The sequence below is a fragment of the Physcomitrium patens genome, chromosome 15 (assembly GCF_059467195.1).
Source record: "Physcomitrium patens ecotype Gransden chromosome 15, ASM5946719v1, whole genome shotgun sequence".
Taxonomy (NCBI): domain Eukaryota; kingdom Viridiplantae; phylum Streptophyta; class Bryopsida; order Funariales; family Funariaceae; genus Physcomitrium; species Physcomitrium patens.
This window is the reverse complement of record NC_143424.1, coordinates 15019290-15040560: the sequence shown is the minus strand read 5'-3', so window position 1 is coordinate 15040560 and position 21271 is coordinate 15019290. Positions and strand designations below refer to the sequence as shown.

General features: G+C 38.4%; 1 protein-coding gene, 1 long non-coding RNA gene and 1 pseudogene across 9 annotated transcripts; all 3 read right to left on the bottom strand.

Annotated features, from left to right (window-relative positions):
- Window positions 1-215: 215 nt before the first annotated feature.
- On the bottom strand, window positions 216-2819 carry LOC112292162 (peroxidase 5). Its single transcript, XM_024540357.3, has 5 exons — window positions 2692-2819; window positions 1840-2219; window positions 1408-1599; window positions 1077-1254; window positions 216-980 (listed from the first exon to the last, which is right to left on the bottom strand). Exons 2-5 carry the CDS (start codon window positions 2077-2079, stop codon window positions 568-570), a joined length of 1023 nt encoding a protein of 340 aa, XP_024396125.1. The 5' UTR covers window positions 2080-2219; window positions 2692-2819; the 3' UTR covers window positions 216-567.
- An 11291-nt stretch (window positions 2820-14110) lies between these two features.
- On the bottom strand, window positions 14111-16417 carry LOC112292289 (beta-1,6-galactosyltransferase GALT29A-like; annotated as a pseudogene). Its single transcript, XR_016506786.1, has 3 exons — window positions 15996-16417; window positions 15705-15749; window positions 14111-15528 (listed from the first exon to the last, which is right to left on the bottom strand). The product of XR_016506786.1 is annotated as a beta-1,6-galactosyltransferase GALT29A-like (transcript).
- A 1808-nt stretch (window positions 16418-18225) lies between these two features.
- LOC149987772 (uncharacterized) lies at window positions 18226-20660 on the bottom strand. Of its 7 annotated transcripts, XR_016506784.1 has the most exons (5): window positions 20485-20660; window positions 20133-20237; window positions 19221-19297; window positions 18767-18842; window positions 18226-18659 (listed from the first exon to the last, which is right to left on the bottom strand). It is a non-coding gene; the product is annotated as an uncharacterized LOC149987772 (long non-coding RNA). The 7 variants fall into 7 exon arrangements; XR_016506782.1 differs by lacking the exon at window positions 18767-18842 and having other exon boundaries at window positions 20459-20660; XR_016506781.1 differs by lacking the exon at window positions 18767-18842.
- Window positions 20661-21271: the final 611 nt, after the last annotated feature.

Here is a 21271-nt window from a genome sequence, read left to right as displayed (position 1 = left end):
TTTCAACTCTACATGAGCAAAATGCGACACAATAATAGTTTCAAATGAATTATCTCAAAGGTGTATGCACACTTTTGAATATTTCATCTAATTTCTACATCCAAAATAAAAGAAATAAAAGAACAATTCTCTAAAGAAATTGTCATTGTTGGAAAACTCTTTTCTACCTCACACATTATAAAAGTAAAAAAAATGAATTGAAATAGATACAAAAATAATAAAAAGATCTATAATTTTCCTCCTCAATCTTGTATTTGAAATAGAATACCTCAATCCTGGGTTGAAATACAATACCTCAAATGCAAAATTGTTTTCAATACTTCACTGCAATAAGTTTAAAAAATTTAAAAATACACAACAGGCGCTATAAACCAAAAGTAATTAACTCAACCCATTTCCTAGAGAACTCATAAATAACATGCTTGAGAAATAATAGCAAGAAAGAAAATTGAGAGTCTATTACCATCTCAACACTCAAGAGTATAGACAAAGATGGATGAGAACCCGAGATCATTCATCCAATAAACATAGGGCTTCATCCGTCGGGGGGGGGGACGACCTCGGAGCTCAGTTCACTCGCCGACAGTTGAGCCGAATCTCGCCGACAGTTGAGTCCTTCACCTCGATCGACGCCATCTGAGCCAACGCGTTGCCGAATTTCTGGTTCCACGAGACGCCATTCACGACGTTGAGATCTGACGTGAATTGGGTTTCGAAATCGTGGAACAGCGCCATGTCCGAACCGAAGAGTACTTTGCCGGCGAATCCGTTACGGTAGTAGTTGTTGTCCATAACGAAGGGCGTGGCCGGGTCGAGATCCACCACCGTGTTCTGGTTGGGATTGCCGCGAGGGCACTGCGTCTGCAATTCCGCAGCGTAATTCGCGTCCAGAGTTGGGTCCACTCCCGTCGCTGATCCGGGGAAATCATAAAGCCGATCCATGAAGTTCACACAATGTGCTTTGCCGATCGTATGCGCTCCTGCAGTGGATTCGTGTGCACATGTTCAGGTTGGGGTTGTAGCGGGGGGACTATGATGCATTGGCTGAATTTGGCCGTGGTTCCTGGATTTCGTACCTGAGAGCGTTACCATCTCATCCTGGGATAGGCCTTTGGCACCGAATTGCGCTGTCAGCTGTTGGACGTTTGATTTGGAAGAGGGAAGTGCAGCAGCTGCTGCTGACATGCTCGAGACTCGGCCGTCCCATCGCCCTGTCGCCATCGTGAGCGGCCGTCCTTCGAAATTCAATCCTGCCTGTTCACACAGGGAGCCTCTCAACTTTAGGGAGGATTACAGACGGATGGAACGCGTTTAAAAACTTGGAGGAAATTTACGATATTTTTTCTGCTTGGAAAAGAAAGTGTCGTCATGAAATTCGGTTCTCAGGTGCTTTGACGTATGACATACGAGCACGGCTCCATCCCTGGCAGCGAGGGCGACAATGTCTGCACACGACACCGTTCCTGGACAGGCAGCTTCGAGCCGCGCTTTTGCTCCATCGATCACCTCATAGCCTCGTACCGTGAGATTAGGTGCGGCCATTTTCTCAATGTTTGGATTCTGTGGAGTTGCGTCCAAAAGTATCGAAGCATCGCAACCCTGCATTTCACAAGGGACCAGAAGCTCGTCACGAAGATGACGAGAAAGAGGATGTCAATTTTGAAACTTGGCTAAGGTTCTCTAGTGCTTCACCCTAAAATCGATTTGTCTTATGTCTTACTCCATACAACAGTGTCGATCTTATCCCGAGAGAAAGAATATGCAGTGTGGCGCCTCCAATAAGACAATGGTGCGAAAGGCAAGTAGAAGCAAAGGTCCGGTGAGAAAGCTGCGTAGTACCTCAACAAAGCAGTCGTGGAACAGAAGACGGAGCAATGCAGCTGGTGTAGTGGGATCCTTTGAGTTAAACTCTCGCACTGTCTGGGTGACAATGCTCTCTGCCTGTGGACATGTTTGGTCATAAAATCCTACAGCTACTCCCCCCACTTGCACGTGGCCTTGGAATACCAATGCCGCTAAGAGAAGAGACGCCATTGCCACTGTTGCCCTATTCGTGCGGCCATATCGCAAACCTGCCATCTCCGAATCACTTTTGCTCGACCTGAAATGTATGTTTCGACTTTATCTCCTCAGATAATGTCTCTCAGTTTCTCCTGGCACTTCAGAAGGTCAGTTCTCAGATCTTGTCTACCTGCCACTAACAGGGCCTCGGTTCAAGCCTGCGTTTCATGAACACTAAATCAGCTTGCTCAAGTGAAACGCAACACTCATGGATAGAAGAGAATGAGATCATTGTAGCCTGACGTTGCTGATCTATCATCACTCTAGTTTTGGAGAAGAAAATTGGATGTTCCAAAGTCAATCAGCGCCAACCACGGCGCCAGAAAGTCCTCGTGGAAACTCCAAGGCATCAACAGTGAAGTAGTTAGCGACGGACATCATGAATGAAGTGGACAAAGAATCCACAGTGTAGCTTCAGTACACGGATCTGGATACGTCTCGAGCTTGATAAAATTATTGCTCTCCGAACACAAAGACGAATAACGACGAATTGTTCGAATGTGACAGTGCAGCAGCTCATAGCCTAAAAATGGACTCAAAGGCAACTAGCAGCACCACTAATAATATCACCGAACTAAATAATATTCAGATCGTGAATCATCTATCACGAATGAGTTCTACTGACACTACCCAACATGGTCGGCGACGGGCGTCCATCAACGTCGAAGTGGGTTGACAATAGTATTGGAACTTAATGGTTGCTGTTGACTGTCTGAGAAGTCAGCAAGAAGTGAGTAGCTACAGAGCAAGATGCAGGAGACTGTAAGCAGCTTGATAAGATTTGTGTGAAATTCCGTCATTAGTCTCAAAGTGCTCATGGACACTTCGTGCTTCTTCGAAACGTCGACATCTTTTGTTTCTCATCAATCCAGCATGTGCGAGCCTTTTCTCCACTGAGTTTAGTTGTACACTGTCAGCATTCACTCCACACAGGTTTCCTGACGATGCTCATAATTCCTCCAGAAAACTGAAATCGTTACGTTTGTCTTCCTCAAATCTATCCATGTATCGAAAATAAGGGTAAATTTTAACGAAATGAAGTAAAAATTACCCACAATTCAAAGGAAGATTTGATTGTACATTGTTTGCAGCCCATCCAAAATTATGTCACATTTTCATCTCTACGTTTAAATTATTTGGAGAAGCTATAAGGATGGAGCGATGATTTATTGAGTTGGAGAAAAGGTTGAAGAACAAACGACCATTGTGAGAAGATATGATTCTGTATAGCATTAAAAAACTAACTTTGACTTTTCCTACTTGATAAGGCTCCCGGATGTGACGCAGAATGGCCTGAAGTGTATCATCGTAACCCACCGCAGCCAATGGATTAGGTTTGCACTTGGTCATTTAATGCGTGGCAGGAGTGGCAAACAAAAGAGTCGAAGCCTTCTGACACCGAACCCCGGCATGCCAACTACGTATTTATGGTCGCAGTTAGTACGAGGTGGTTGGTTGGTGTGCATTGTCAGTTTTAATGCGTAATGACGCTCGAATGTCAGAGGAGATTGTTTGGTTCGCTGAGATTGATGCACATAATGAAGATATTTCCTACTATTCCTCCAGTTGGGACTTGTAGGGCGCCTAGGAGTTCAAACCGAGGTCACAAGAACCTCAGTGTTCAAGTTCTTCACAGATTCTTCTTAGTTAATCTTGCCAACTGATATACAATATGATTTGCCGGTGAAGTATGTGTGAGAATCACCATTTCATCACTGCCATTGTTTTCGTCTTTGTGTCACCTAACAAGCTGGAGCGATACGCATTTTGTGTTTGTCAATCCTCTGAACAGATTATGTAAGTCATTGTGGAGGATCCTGTGTAACCTCAAAGCTAGTTTGTGAGACGGTCTGTGTTTATAATTGATCTTTCACCTTGACATACGATTCTTGGAAGTCCATTATCGCACTAAGATAATGAGCGTATTCACATTTTGGCGACTTCCATAGCCACAAGCATGTGCGCCTGCTCACTCAGGGTATTATAGCCCGCAAAAGGATGTTGAACATTGAACGATCATGGAGTAAGATTTTTTCTAGTTCTATTGTCTTACTCATCAGAAGATTTGTAAGTAACTAATGTTACTCTTCTCCTCTGAAGAATTACTTTTCGAAACTCATTTATACGAAGTTGAAAAAAGCTTGAGACTCTTACACATGACGTGAAAAGCAGTTTCAAAGAGAGGTTTTGTCCTTCCCCTGATGGGTAGCGCAACTACCTTGGTCTTCAGGACAATGACAAAGCGGAAAATGCTGCTGAGAATAAGTTTGATAGGGTTAAGGTCCTTGTAAGAGAGTATGGTACGAATGTCGTATCTGAATTCAGCATTGACATGATTGAGGTGTAACTCTGTTGAAGAATATCTGCATTCAATTTCTTAGAGTTCACACTTATCACCGAGAACCCAACCGATGGAAGGTTCTCATATACCAAGCCCTCCAGAATCTCTTATTGGGGTGCATGTTCCGCAATTGTAACAGTCTGCCGAACGGGCACTTGTGTGATGAAAAATTGCTTTTGCCAAGTATATTTTCCTGTTCAAATGCTACAATTTTAATTCATAATATCCTAACCATAGGAGTAAGAATTGGAAGATATCATACGAGGAATACTTCTTATTCATGGCTCAGTCATTGTTGGACGTGTAATATTGTTCTATGTCTCAATCACGAGGTACGAGCATTTGTCTCTCTCAATTTGTTCCCGAAACCGGTAACGGCCAGGCATTGAACGTACTTAAGAGGATATAACAACCATGTTCTAGTGTCCTTGCAAAAGCCATTCAATGCTGTTGTCACAATCAAGAGACGGATTGTAACGAGTCTTCCACATCTTGTGTTCCACTCATTTCCAGATGAGCATAGAGGTTTATGAAACTCAGCTCGCTGAAAGATTGCAGGTCCTGTGACGATGACTTCTGCGGTACTTTTCAAGTCTACTGTACTCTAAGGCATCTCAGACCATTCCTTCCAGTCAAGACCAACTAACTACAAGCATAAACTTGCACGAATGGGCAATTCGGCACCATAGTCCACATGAGTTACGTCCACCCACATGACACACCCAGATTTTTTTCACGTAATTTCGACATAAGGGAGGTAACTGTTGTCAATCACTTAAACAGCTGTGTCGAGCAATTTGTGAAAGAAAACGGCGTTGGTCTTCTTCGACAGAGATCATCAACATTAAAGGCAGCTGAGCATCACCAGTGGATCCACAAGTAGAATGATTCCTGTGCTGCCAGCTTACCCTTGACACCATGCTCCAGCATTGCAGAGCGCGCAGTTTGCCTAGTGCGGTAACACCATCGTCTCAATGCAGTTTACCCAAGCAGCCTGAGGACCGCATGAACTTCTCAAGCTCGGAGCTGTGTCTATGAAGCTTGCATCGAACGCGGAGTCGGTGTGCGATGCGCTTGGTCTGACTCAGACCCTGTGCTGGGTTGGTGCCATGCTCGGCCGCGTCGGTACCGACACCCTGTGCCACGAGGCTGTTCTTCGGGAACCACGTCGAGTTTATCGCCACCGTCGCTCTCGGTGCTTCAATTTTCATGTGATGGATATGGTTTGTGAAATTTGTGTAGCAATAATAAGAGTTTGTTAACATGAATTAAAAAAGAAAAAAAAAAAAGAAAAAAAGAGAGAAAAGAACAGTGTCTTAAAGAATTAGACTTTAAATATACACAAATTTTCTAAAAAATTGTGTTTGTAATGTTAATATAATAAAGTCAAATTTAATTTATTAAATAATTAAAAAAATTTATAAGTTTTAAACAAAAAAATATTTACATACAAGATTATTAGTTCTATTTTGGGATTTTTAATTTAAAAAAATATAATCATGCTCATGTGTAGAATGATGGTTGTAAAAACAAGCAATAAAATTAAAATTCATATATGAACTTAATGTGTGTTTTATTAATTTTAATAACTTATAGATAATGATAATTAATTGAATTTAAAGATTTTTTTATAAATTAATTATCAAATTTAATATTATTTTATTTTATTATAGTATAGTATATTATTCTTATTATAATTAAAATTCAATTAATTTATTTAAAAAAAAATCATTGTGAGTTTCTTTTATCTTTTTTATATATAGTCATATTAGAAAATATTTTAGTTTCAAAATATATAGGTATATATATATATATATATATATATATATACATTAAAGGTTGATATTAAATTATCTTTGTATTTTTATTCACAAGATAATTGATAATAGAGCATACAAATGAAGTATTAAAGTAATATATTTTTATTTTTTTAGAATAAATAATTGAATCTAAATTAAATAGCTTAAAATCCTACACTACAATTCAATAGTATATTGAATCAACTAAGTTTTATTCATAGTCCAATCTAAAATATTATTAAATTGACCATCTAAATTTGATATATTTATTTAATTTAATATTTTTTCTAATCTAATTAATAGATGTTATCTCAATTTTTTATCTACATATGTCACAAATATAATCAATAGTAATAATTACTTAAATAAGACGAATTAGACAGAAATAAGTAAAAGTAGGTAAATAATATAAAATCTTGTAGAAGAGCTTCTTAGAAGCTTTATAGATGTAGATTTGACTTTATATATATATGTAGGTGATTAGTAGATTAAAAGTTCGGCCAATAAGTTGGTCACGTGTTATTCATGTTGGCAAGCATGATGCAATTTGTGTTGCAACCAATAAGATCCGTATTTTACAACAAGACAATCGATCAGTAACATTGTATGCTTCACAATTTTGACAACTTGCAATTGATATCAAGTGAGATGATGCTACACTTATTAGCCAATTTCTCTACGGATTACAATATGAGGTAAAAAAATTAATGCTTAACTTACCTCATCCTCAAACATTGAATCAAGCAATTGACTTTGCTGTGAAGTGCGACAATCGCCTTCTTGAATTTCGATCTAAGAACCGTATAAGTGGACTTCAACATTACTATAGATCAATCGCAACACCAACACCTCTTCAACACATACATTTGGAAGTAAAGGATATACAAATTGATGCAGTTCGTTTCAAACCTCTTATTGAGCAAGAAAAGACTCGTCGTCATCAAAAAGGATTATGTTTATATTGAGGAGAATCAAAATACACTGCTCAACATTATCCAAAGAAACAACGCAACTACAAAATGAAGAGTATGGTTGTGAAAGAAGATAATATGTCGAAAAACGAGTTTGTCTAGCTACAATAAGGACTGTGCGGCTGTAACCTTGCACAACATCTAGTAACGGTCCTATTCTCTCCTCAAAGCCATCTCCTTATTTTATATTAAATATTATTTTAGGACCTAAACATTACAAAGCTTCTGCCTTGTTAGATTCAAGAGCCTCAGTGTGTTTCTTAGATGAAGAATTTACTAAAAGACATAGCATATCTTTAGTAAAGAAAACTAAACCTGTTCATGTAGAAGTCATAGATGGTCGTCCATTGTCTTCTAGAGATATTACTTACAAAACCCTTCCTATAGAAGTAATAATCAATAGTTATAATAGCTTTGTAGTATTTAATATCATTAGATCTCCCTCTAATCCAATCATTTTAGGTTTATCGTGGTTAAAAAAATACAACCCTCAAATAGATTGGATTTCTCAAACTCTTATTTTTTCTAAAAGTATAACTAACAATGTAGTTAATTAAGTAGAGAGTCATAAGTCCAGTTCAATTAAACCCGTGTTTATAGGTGCAAAAGCTTTCTTGCATGCTGCTATGAAAGAATCACCATATATTATTTATGCCACACTTGTTTCTATTGGTGGAAAGACTTCAAGTGGCATTCTAAGCCAATATCAAGAATTTCAAGATGTATTTGAAAAAAAGAATGTGGATACACTCCCAAAACATCGTCCCTATGATTGCTCAATTGACCTTCAAGAAGGAGTACAACCGCCATTCGGACCAATCTACAATTTATCACAAAATGAGTTGACTGAACTCAAGGAGTATATTGAAGAAAATCTAGTCAAGAATTTCATATGCCATTCTAAATTTCCGGCAAGAGCTCCAATTCTATTTGTGAAGAAAAAAGATGGATCATTGCGAATGTGTGTTGATTATCGAGGACTCAACAAGATTACCATCAAGAATAAGTATCCACTACCTTTAATATTTGGACTTCTTGATCAGCTGAATCAAGATAAGATCTATACAAAAATAGATCTCCGGGGAGCATACAATCTAGTATGCATCAAAGAAAGAGATGAATGAAAGACTGCATTTTGAACTAGGTATGGACATTTTGAATACAACGTCATACCTTTTGGACTTACAAATACACCAGCAGCTTTTCAACATCTAATGAATGATGTTTTTCAAGAGTTTTTTGATGATTTTGTGGTCTGTTATCTAGACGACATCTTGATCTATTCTAAGAATCCAGAAGAACATGAACTTCATGTTCGTTGTGTGTTACAAAAATTAAGGGATAGAGGATTCTATGCCAAGATAGAAAAGTGTGTATTCTATACTACTCAAGCCGATTTCTTAGGTTACATCATTTCAAATGTTGGACTTATGATGGATCCTAAGAAAGTTGAAACTATTATAGATTGGAAGATCCCAAAAACGGTAAGAGATGTCCAATGCTTTTGGGGATTTGCCAACTACTATCGGATCTTTATCAAAGACTTCTCTCGAGTTGCAACTCCACTTACACGTTTGACTTATAAAGACAAACTCCAATGGAATCAAGAAGCGGAAGTTGCTTTTGAATCTTTGAAGACAACGTTTGTTTCTGCACCAATCTTGTATCGTGTTGATTTTTCCAAAGCATTCTTTATGGAAACAGATGCATCAGACTTTGCTCTGGGTGTGGTTTTATCACAAATGGGAACAGATGATAAAATTCATCCAGTAGCCTTTCATTCAAGAAAATTCTCAGCAGCAAAAATCAATTATGAAATCCATGACAAAGAACTTCTTGCAATTATAGATTCTTTTCAAGAATGGCGTCATTATCTAGAAGGTGCTTCCAGTCCAATCACGATGTATACGGATCACAAGAACCTCAAGTATTTCATTTCTACACACACATTAAATTATCGTCAAGCTTGTTGGAGTATGTCTTTATCAAGATTCGAGTTCATCATTACTTATCGGCCAGGAAAACAACAAGGTTTGTCCGATGCCTTGTCTAGACATTCTTATCTTCTACCAAAAGTAAGAGATGCAGCTTTTGAGCAACAAAGAATGATTCTCTTGAAGCCGGAGCAATTTCATCTTTGAGTAGTAAAATCAACATTGATTGTTGATTTAACTTTTTTGAAGCGAGTCCAGTTAAATATGTCTTCAGACCCTCTTGTTCATGATATCAAGAATAATTCTTCTAAATCTCATGATCCCTCTAAATTCGAGTTCAAGAACAACCTACTCTATTTTGAAGGATGCCTATATGTTCCAGAAGGAGAGGCACGTTTACGTATTCTTCAAGCTCGTCACGACTTCCAGGCAGCAAGATATTTTGGATACAATAAGACTTTGGAGCTGATATCTATGGATTTTTGGTAGCCTCAAATGTGGAAGGCAGTCAAAGATTTTGTACAATCATGTGATGTTTGCTCAAGATCAAAAACTCTTCATCATCGACCTTTTGGACTTCTTCAGCCATTACCCATTCCAGAACAACCATGGTCTACTGTTTCTATGGACTTCATCACGGATCTTCCAATCTCAGGTTCTTATGACTCTATATTCGTGAAAGTAGATCGTTTTACCAAGATGACACATTTTGTACCATATACAAAATCTATCACAAGTAAAGAAACATCTAAGCTCTTTCTTGAAAATATCTATCGCTATCATGGATTACTCAAGGATATTATATCAGATAGGGGAACTCAATTTGTATCAAGATTTTGGTGGACTCTTTTCAAGATTCTAAAAGTCGATATAAAACTATCTTTGACATTCCATCCTCAAACTGATGGATAAATAGAGCGTATTAATCAAGTTTTGGAGCAATATTTAAGATGTACTATTAACTACCAATAAGATGATTGGACAACTCTTTTGCCATTGGCAGAGTTTACTTACAATAATACAGTACATTCTTCTACAAAATAAACACCTTTCTTTGCTAATTATGGTTATCATCCACGACTTGATACTTTTGACTTTTCAAAAGTTGATAATCCTATTGCAAAAGATTTGGTGATTCATTTGTTAGAGCTATATGCAATGATGAAGGCGCAGTTAAAAGAGGCTCAAGAACAACAAAAGGTCAATGCGGATGTCTATCGAAAGGAACAACGACCATTCCACTTAAGTGATATGGTATGGCTACTTTGTCGCAATATCAAGACCACTCGTCCTTGTGACAAGTTGGACTATCGAAGACTTAGACCATTTTCTATTTCTCCACAAATCAATCCAGTTGCATATTGTTTATATCTGTCGGAGTCAATGAAAATCAATCCAGTATTCCACGTGTCTCTTCTTGAACTATACAAGACAATGGACATATCAAGAAGATGACAAGCTCCGCCTCCTCCTATAGAAGTGGACAATAATGAAGAGTTTGAAGTAGAAGAAGTCTTAGATTCAAGGTGACGCCGAATTAAATTGGAATATCTTGTCCATTGGCGTGGATATGATATTAGTGAACGCACATGGGAGCTAATAAAGAATCTTGTAAATGCAGTAAAGGCGGAGGAGGCTTTTCATTAACGACATCCATCAAAATCAAGATAAAAACCTTCTTTATAAAAGAAACAACATCTAGACAAGATAACATTCTACTTTCAATCCTTGTTTGTAGCTTCTTTGTAGTTGTGATGCTCAGGATATGGAGAACCAATAACGAGTAGATTCGACTCAAGAGCCTTCATTTACTGCCCTACCGGACGAGACATTATGATTGTCACAACCTTCAAGACGACGCAATCGAGATGAAGATCTTCAAGAACGACATGTTCTTCTTCAAATAGATGGCGAGATACAACACATTTGGTATCACGACTTGGGAAGGGACTCCCGATGTTTGGTGATTTTATTAGAGGTAGGAACAACTCTTGATGGTGTTCCAAATGTTCTATTCGAAGGAAGTCATGAAGGCCTCAACAATGATCAAATAACTGGGTGGTCTTCCCGCCTTGGTATGGGACACTACCAATGGTTGAGAGGCCCTATCAATCATCTTCGAAGAGAACAAAGATTAGAGTATGTGGTGAATACAATTCATCGCATCATAGATTTTCTCAACATATGATGATCGCTCCTTGTGGAACTCGTCTCTAAAAGGGGAGGGGGGGTAATATCACGGACATACTCATGTAAGCTAATAATTACATATAGAAATAGGTAGAAGTAAGTAAAAATAAGTAAAAGTAATTTAATTCTATCATATTTGATATATTAGCTTCCTAGAAGCTTCATAGACATTGCTTTGACTTCATAGGTGTCTTTAATTGACTTTTTGGATTAGAACGTGGTCAACAAGTTGGCCATGTGCCACACATATTATTAGCTTGAAGACCAAGCTAACTATGTGGCCCACACGTAGAAAAACTTGCCTTGTAAGTCAAGGCATGTGTCCTACAAAGTCAACACATATTGGAGGTCCTATAGAACGTTGCCATATAGCCCCTAGTTAGATAGTATATATAGAGACAAGAGTGAAGCCTTCTTCACTCTTGTCAACTCTTTTCTTGCTTCCAGTCTAGTTTCAAGGGTCTCTAGTTTTCTTGTCTTTTGACAATAGCCATTCCAGTTTCTCTTTCAATATACATATTTGTGTATTTATATTTTGTTACCTTTCTTTGAGTGAAGGCTCACTTATTTGAATTGCTTTTTCATCGAGTTCTTGTCCTTGACAAAAAATCAAAAATATTCTTATGATTCTAAATTGCTTAAATTTAAAATCTTAAATTTTAAAGTCAAAGTAGCTATATTTTTTCAAACTATGAACTTGTATAGGAAAATAAGTATACCATTGAAATTCTAGATATCATAAATCGGGAGATAAGTCAAGTTGAAATCCAAATATATTAAGGTCCAAAAATTAAGGACATCGTTATAACTCTTATAATCTTAAGACTTTTAACCCTAAATCGTAGAACCTGGTCTTATAGAAGCCATAAGGTATTAGTCTTATTTTGCTATCTACATCTAAGATGCTACAATCCATATTAGATTTATGCACCTATCTTCTTACAATTAGTATTATAACTACTAATTCCTATGATTTCTATTATTAAAATATATTTTTTATTTTATAATTTTGACTCACTAATGGTGTTTAGAAACAATAAATTAAATTAATAGTTTATAGGGGCCTTCAAATCTTCCTCAAACTCTTCATAATGGCCTTTCAATGTGATAAAATACTTTTAATCAATGTCTTGAAAATATGTTTTAAAAATTCCTAAATATTTCTAAATCAATTCTAAATCAATTTTAAGAATTCTTTTTATATTTTTAAGATGCTAATATCAAAAAATATTACTTTATTTTTTCTTGGTGATTATTTGTAGTAATAATTTAAATCAAGTAAAAAAATCTTATTCTTTACATAAGTAATTAAAAAGTAATGATATTTCTTTTTCATCTTATTTCTATCGATAAGCTAACATTTGTAAATTTCTAATAAATAGTACATGTAGATGGATGAACAATTTAGATATTAGTATTAAAAATTAAATATAAATTATTTAATAATAAAAATTACTTAAATCAACTAAAATAATTATTTTCAAATCTTACTAAGATTCATTTTTTATGATTTTTTTCTTAAAAAGTTATTATAAGTTATAATATCTATTAGTTCATAATAATTACTTAAATAATTAGGGAAATATTTATTTATTTATTTATTTTTCTATCTATAAAACTTTAAAACTATTTTTCTAATAAATCTATAAATTTATGAATTTACCATGAATTTAACAAAATTTAATACAAAAGAGACCACTTTTGGATAGATATTGTTTGATTGATATTCAACAAGAGGGCTTGTCACCAATCTCTCCTACTCATGTTTAAGGTCTCTCTTTCAGGAGGTAGCCAATAGTTAGGTACAGACTTCCACTCATGTCCAAGGCCTCACTTGGTGGTGTCTTCCCACTACCACTTACGACCCCTATGGTGACCACAAGGCCATCTTAGTTACCACGGTGCCAGCCAGCGTGAGGACACTACCCCCAATTGGTATCAATCAATCATCACGCATGGGGACTCAATAGTCTGCCTTGTATGACCGGCCACGACACTACGTGGGGAAGCCTCAACACTAGCTCCACCACCACCCTGGGATTCCCCTTGGTCATTACCGGGACACTTCACTTGGGAGTGAAGAGGGCGACCACCCCTCCTCATAGTACCGGCTATGGGATTCGGCAGCAGCCCCCTGGTCCTAGCTCAGGGCCACTTCCAAGAGACCTCTGGCTTTGGAAGACCACCCGTCCTTCTTGTGCCTAAGTCGCTGGACAGCTCCAGGGGGGTCTCTCAAACCTTTTCAGGGCCATATCTCCCTTGTCCGAGCTCTAAACGGGACGTACGACCACTCTGTCGGGATCTACTTCACCGCGTAGATGTCGATATACACTCTATTTGCCCCAAACGGACACTCCTGCTGGAAGTTATGCCCCTTCCAAGGGTCGGGACTCCCTGGGCAGTTCTGTATTCGTGTCTGGCTCTGTCCCTAGGCAGAGCCACCTTCAAACTCCCAGCTCACACCTCCAAATGAGGTGATCCTTAGCATTCTCGAATCAACCCGTCGTGCTTCACTTCTTTCTCACGACTCCACCCCTGTGGCTCCTATCCCTGCAGCTGAGAGGAGTTCCCAACGCCCGAGGTTTTCTCCCACACTTACCTTATTACGAGCTCAGCAAAGTTGATTAAGCACATTTAACTTACATTCTGAACTAAGTTACAGTTTATCATTATCAAATCGGGTTAATTTTCTTGCTATTGAATCCTGACACTCTAAATGAGTCCCTACTGGTATCAACAAGAATGTACCAGATTTGATCACGATTCAATGAGTCACACTAGTATGCATTCCCAACCACAACTGCAACGACAAGGTTTCTTTGGAGTCCTTGCACCAATTAAACTAGACTACGTAAGATGCACAAAACATTCCACACAAATATTGTGAATTGAACAACCACTTAGCTACAAAATATGGATGCCACAATCCCATCCACGTTCTACTAAACAATGCAAGCCCAACCAAGTCCCTAAGTGGAAATGGTAGATTGGACCAAGTAGACTCAAGGTCATTGAATTCTCCATATATCCAACCAAGACATTAATCTTGTTCGCCATGTTCATTGGTATTGGAATTAACAATCTTACTGCTCACCAATAAAACTATCCTCCAAACACGCGCACAGGAGGAATGCGAATTCCCGCATCACAAAGGAAAGGTATCGGATGATTACTCCCGCTATTCGAGTGAGATGCCATGACAAGGTCATCATAGAAGACATACTCCGCTTCATAATCATGTATGTGAAGTTCTTTTCGCTGCGCCATGTGGTAGTGATGCCTAGACACAGTCTTGTTTGTACCTGTTCCTTTTTCAAATCCATAAAGATCAACCTCCTCACAGATGCCCAGCGCAAGCATCACCGCCTGCATGCCTGATGAGTAGTGAAACCCTTGCACCCATGGCCATTCATTCACTACCTTCCTAATTTGCTCCATGAACTCGCGCACCGAGTATCACTTTGCAATGCACGATGTCAGAGCGTCAAAACAAGGATCGGTCACCAGTAGAGGCGCCGCGTGCACAGGGTTACACATGGCCATGTCCATTAAGTGAGGCACCTGGCTGACATACATCACAATCGAAATATTGTCTCCATAAGGGTGGCAGTAGCAACGCACTCGACGTGCACATTTGTGCAGAATGTTGTTATTCATGAACACAATAGTTGTCTTTCCTCCCACATACTTCTCAAACCCTTTTATCCTTGCGTTATTTAGCCGCACAATCTCCTCATGTGCGTCAATCATCTTCCCAAACGTACTATTTAACAGGATTCCACTGTTGCCCACCACTGCACAGGTTCCATACAGTCTTTTCTTACGATTATTATGATGATGATGCTGATCAATGGGCCCCTTAATCGTTGTTACCAAGCTCTGCATTATCTTAGGATCGTACCACTTCATTGCCACCCATGTTCGCAGCAGAGCTCGAAACTGCGACCAGAATGGAGCATACCGTGGTGTAGGTAGCCGCGACAGCCAACTTCCAGCTCTATCTCGCAGCCTACGGTGTGGATCATTGCTCCCCTCTAGAACCTCTTTAATCATAGCCTTCTCGTTCTCCACATCAGGCTCAGATATCACGAATGCCAAGAAAGTACTATCATTCGTGATATTACTTGTGTATAAATGGAGTTTTCTCCCTCGCCTTAACCGTGCAATAGCCGCTGATGCTGCACCAACGTCTCGCCCCGAGATATGCGTGACGGAGGTGAAGAAGACTACAACTGTTATGAGTGCAAATAAAAACAGTAAGAGCATGTGAGACTGGATTCGAGGGTACTTTCCAAAACTGAAAGAATTTATGTTGGAAAACTCTCTCGATTGGAACGCCATACAATAAACTTTGATTAGCTGAAAGAATGTCCTATTTTGCAGTATCTTCGATGGCAGCTATCGTGACCTTTGCATCTTTTATGGAGGCATACGTCTTGAAGTGGTTGGAATCCTGTGGAATTTCTGAACATGTTGCTGATTAATCAAATGGCAGCTGGGAAAGGGATGTGCGAAGTTAAATAGAATGCCTGCAGTCCACTTAAATAGCTGGCGATGCAAGGCAGAATAGAAAGAGAAGTGAAATGATGCTAATAGAGCCACTTAAGCAAAACGGAATAATGATGCTGTAGGGATCATAAGTCCTACTAAGAGGCAATGATATAAAATTAACAGAGATAGTAAAATGGATTGAAGATACCTTTTGGAACTGCTGCGATCATATGTTTCATGGATAACCTTACCCCCGGCTATGCTTACTTACAGTTCAAGAGTTGGGTGATGCTGGTATCACGTCGGGGAAGCACTGGGTATTGATCTCACAACTCGTAATTGCTTGCGAACCAGGGAGAAAGTAGACACGATAGGCGCCCAGGATTAGAGCCAAGAAGGAAAAAACGAAGAGGGATGAGGAATCAATAAGGACGGGTTCAGAAAATCGTTTGAAGGATGATTTATTGGAGACGACAAGAGAGGGAAGCGACGGCTGTGGTATGGAGGAGGAGGAGGAGAGGAAAGGAGGGAGCGGCCATGGCCACAGGCAGAAGAGCCATGGCCTTTCTTTCATGGGGGAGGGGGGAGGAGAGCAGCAGGAGCAGGACAGACAATGATAGGAGGAAGGGAACAGAAGAAGAGTTGACTAATCAATACGAGGAAACACCCCCCCTCCCCCCCCAGTTTCATGTGCACTCAATCTCATATAAGAAACATAAGTTAGACACATATCCTACAAGTTGGAAACATGTTAGAGGTTTCATAAAATGTTGCCATGTAGCTTCTAATTAGATAGTATATATAAGAACAAGAATGATGTCTTCTTCACTCTTGTCAACTTCTTTCTTGCTTCTAATCTAATTTCAAGAGTTTTTAGTTTTTTAACATATGACAATAGTCATTTTGGTTTCTTCTTGTATATACATACTTCCTTATTTTATTTAAGAAATGAACTTCTAACCTACTTCATTACTCTTGATTTTATTCTATTAAGTTATTTCTTTTATTTTTAGCTTTAATATGATAGGGCATCAAATTTCTTTTTACAAAAAAATTGATATAATTTTATTCTTAATAACATTTTAGTAAACTTAGACTTAAAAAAAATCTTATTTTAAAAGATGAATTAATAAATTTGTTTATTCCTCTTGATTTTACTTTTTAAAGTTTTTTTATTCATTAGTAGCTTCAATTTGATGGAGTAGCAAATCCCTTCTTCTAAAAGAAGCACCACCATTTGGTTTTGAATTCAAAGTTAGTATTTTTTGATTCTCTCAAAATCAAACTTAATAAATTCTTTAGATCAAAAATCTTTGTTGCAATCAAAGATGCAAGCAGTAAAGGATGGTCTTACAAAGTAGAGCTATCAAAATTGTGAAAGCAATATATCTCCTCTACTAAATGGGATATTACTTTTTTCTTCAAATTTTAAATCTTTACATTCATTGAACCATGACATCAAGTTCTATCTTCTTATAAAGTATCAAGATCAAATTCCAAGTATTGAGAGAAAAAAAGTGAGGAAAACCAAAACTACAAAGAAAGGTCTAGATTAAAATAAGTAAACAAATTGGAATAAATTTGCTAGTACACATTAAAAAAAAAAAAAAAAAGAGGCCCAACTACATGAAGGCATGAGGCCTATTATGCAAGTGCCCTAATATAACAAAATGGCAGCCAAATCTCTATCCTTTATTTCATAAATATTGATAAAATAATGTTTCATATGAAAGGGAGACACATTTTTCATGATGGGAATTCCAAATTGCACAAGGTGAAAAGGATGCCGTTGATTTTGCCTAAAACGGAAAAAGCTGAAGAAGCAGAAGAAGAAAAAGAATTGGTTTCTTAAAATACAGTTCACCGCTGGAAATTTGTGAGCGGGTGTAATATTACTGCAGAACATCGTTGAGGACAAATCTCAAAAGCCTGAGTGTAGTAGAAGTGTGTGAAATTGTATTTTGCCACATCCGTGCTGGTGCAACGATATCCCACGTCAAGTTCAGGTTTGTTCGAATTGGAACGGATGAGAGTGTGACTTGGCCACACTCAAAAACGAAACTGGAGGTTTTGTTGTGTTCAACTCAGCTGACAGCAATAGCTTGCCAAATGTTTCAATACATCACCTAACAGATACGCATGACTATATTGATATCACATCCGAACTTGTTATACTTTGCTTGGTGTAACCATATTCCAAGCCAATTTGGACGCCACACTCATCACAGTTGCCTGGTTAAATCCCAGAGCTCTGGGCGGAGTGGCCAATATGGCCTTCATGGTTTAGGCTGAACAAGGAAACTATAGAATGCAATGAATTCAAAATGTCTCAGGACGGCACACTCATCTTTTTGAACCAATTTCGTAGCCACCATGATACAAATGTTGGAAATGCTACGCTTCATAGTGAGAACCCGACTGTACGAGGGCAATTAAACTCTTTGCAAATTCATGCATTGCACATCGTCTAAATACAAAGAACATAGTTTTAAACCAAGTGTAACTTCTGCAAGCAATGAAGCTCCAACTGAACTGAAACCATTCAGCACAGCTATCTGTATTGAGTGTCAATTTCCAGCAGTTCCTGAGTTACACCTTGCTCAATACCTACCTGGGTGATTGTGACTCAATTGTCAAACTAAATGACACCTGATCTGCGTGAAGAGAGATTAACTGTGCATGCTCATCTGTGGACCAAAACGTCTTCCGACAAGCACGAACCAAAGAAAGCTTCATAAGCCAGGGTAGGTAATGGATGATACTTTGCCTGCTGCGGCAAGCAAATCCACGAAGACGAGTGTTCTTCTTGTCACCTTGCATGAGGCCATTCCTCACATTCGACGCATTTAAAGCCTTCTTCACCCTCCATAGCCTGAACAGATAACATTATCAATGAATCATTCAAGAGTTTAATCAAGGTGGTTCCCTGCATATTTTAAGTCATGCTCTGGAGGGTTTGCAACTGAGAAGGGTGAAAACCTTGCATCGGCAAATCTCCACCAATAATAGTACGCGAGGCATTTCAACAGTTTTGGGAGGAATGAAGATAGTTTCTCTGTAGAATATCAAAGTGCATAATTTAGAATATTCCATACGAAGCCAACGGAGCAGTTGTTCTTCAAAGAACTGCAAAACGTAGTAAGTGAATCGATCCACTACTGGAACTCCCACATCCCATACCCAACCACCAACCATCATAACGCTCATCTGCGATCCTAAGCATCTGTAGTTTACTAAAGGATGCACTCCACATTCCTAAATATCAATCATGCACTCAGCTCATTGACGATGCTAAAGTAGAAATTATGGACCATGGGTAATACAGAATAACAAATCACTTCCAACTTCTCTTCAAAGTATTATCAGGTGCGTGATGACTAAAACAGCAGTAAAAGAAAACCGAGAGGGTTTCCAAATCCAGTTGGGTACGTACATGTGCATTTAAGTAGTGAGAACAGGAGCTCTCTTCCTTCAAACTGCTCCCCACGGCACGAATCTTGGGCCATAAAGCTGCAGAAAAGGACCAACAACGTAAAGAGGTGAATTATTTCATGAGAATATATCGATTAAGTGACTACGACACTTACAGGAATGATAGCCACATATTAATGTACTCCAAGTTTTTGTGTTCTTCACATATATATATACGGCTGTGAGCATGTGTTAAATGCGCACTGCAATAACCATCCATCTATACAGGGATCTAGAATTAGAAAAATAAGTGACTGGGAGTGCAGATTAGCTGCTTGGCACACATCAACCATCACTAATAATTCCTTGTTGCTGCAAAAACCTTGTTAGTCATGACAATCTGTAGCATGAGTAAGGCAGAAGCAGCCCAATTTGCATTGTGACCTTAACTTCTTATGCAGGTGAAGCACTACTACAATATTACACCACGTACAACAGCAAGTCAGTGCTGTTGTATTGTATGAACATGGAGGCGTGATTACCACCTACTAAAAGACAGTAGAGCGTGTAACGAAGCCTGATACAAACAACTCAGTGCACATTGCTCTTCAAATTATTCTATCGTATAGTCAGAGAATGAAGACGAAACTGAGCAACTTGTAATCTTGACATTTGATAACGTAAATGATAGAGAGTACTATTTTGAGACTGAAATCCAGTGCTATCAACAAGTTGTTAAACTTCTATAAAGCACGTGCAATCCACATCCCTAAGGGTTTACGAATGAGACCATATTAATAATCTAACATCTGTACATGACCTCTCATGCATTTGAGCAAATGCACTAGTAAGATCACAAATGCGGATCTCTTCATAGTCCTGAAACGACAGAAACATATCACCACTGCAACCTCTCATGTAGAGGTCTTACTACCTTCGCCACTGAGCAACCATTTGGACCTCGCCATAGTATCATCGTGGCGACTGGTACAAACACGCAGAAGTATTTCGCGTTTACTTCATGGCCCTTGTGATCAACCTGCAGTTCATGAAGTTGAGAAATCTACGTATTCAGCAACTTATCAACATACCCAATACTAAAGCAGCCTACTAATCACAGTTGCACAAAATTATGCATTTCTTACATGAGGGTGAAATTCAGAATTGAAAAACACTCATAGCGAATCCAAGTCATCATTAGGACCATAAAGTTATCATGAGAACTGAACGTAATAATGATCTAAAATTTAGTACACACACCTCAAAACACGTAAGCGTGTTCGCACCTAAATATGGTTATCATAAAGGTTGAATCGATGGTTGTCATTATTGTACACTTGGGCTGGGCACGCATCTCAAGCGTTGCAGGCTACGTCGTCGGCAAGCATCAATATGATATGCTTACAGAGAATATCTAGCCGCTTTGCCCTGCTTTATAAACATCACTGAATCTGAAAATCTGTTTTCACTTACTAGATGTAGAAACGGAGGTTTCTTGTATGAAAAATGAAGGAATGTAATCTTATTGCAATGCTTTACTAAGATACAGAAGTGTTTTATACACTTATCACAACCCTTATCCACTTTAGGATATGTATCGATCCAGAACGACTCTTAGTCTTATGTGTGACTAAGAGGGTATTTTGGCAGAAGATGAACAACTTAGTTTTCTACTTGCTAGCCTTTTTCTTCGCGAGCACAAGTTGCTGTAAAGAAACGACGTGGACTTTTGGCCTGATTCTGTTGCACCTAATTGCGAGAATCATGAGGTGTGGATATCATTAGTTACAACACCAGATAGACTTCATTATGCAACTGATTTGCACAATAAAAGCGACAACTCAGGACTGAAAACCTGCTCCAAGTAACATTTTGTAAGAAGATGTTCTCTATATCTATAAGGTTAGATAACATTCACATGAGCAACTACTTGCAGCACCGATGTTATTCAATCTAAGTAGGGTATTGAAAGAGTTCTATTTACACCTTGTTATTTAGCAAAAAAATAATTCATACTTCTTTAACACATCATACTTGAAAAGATGTTAAATTACTTGTCTGTACAAGAGAGAG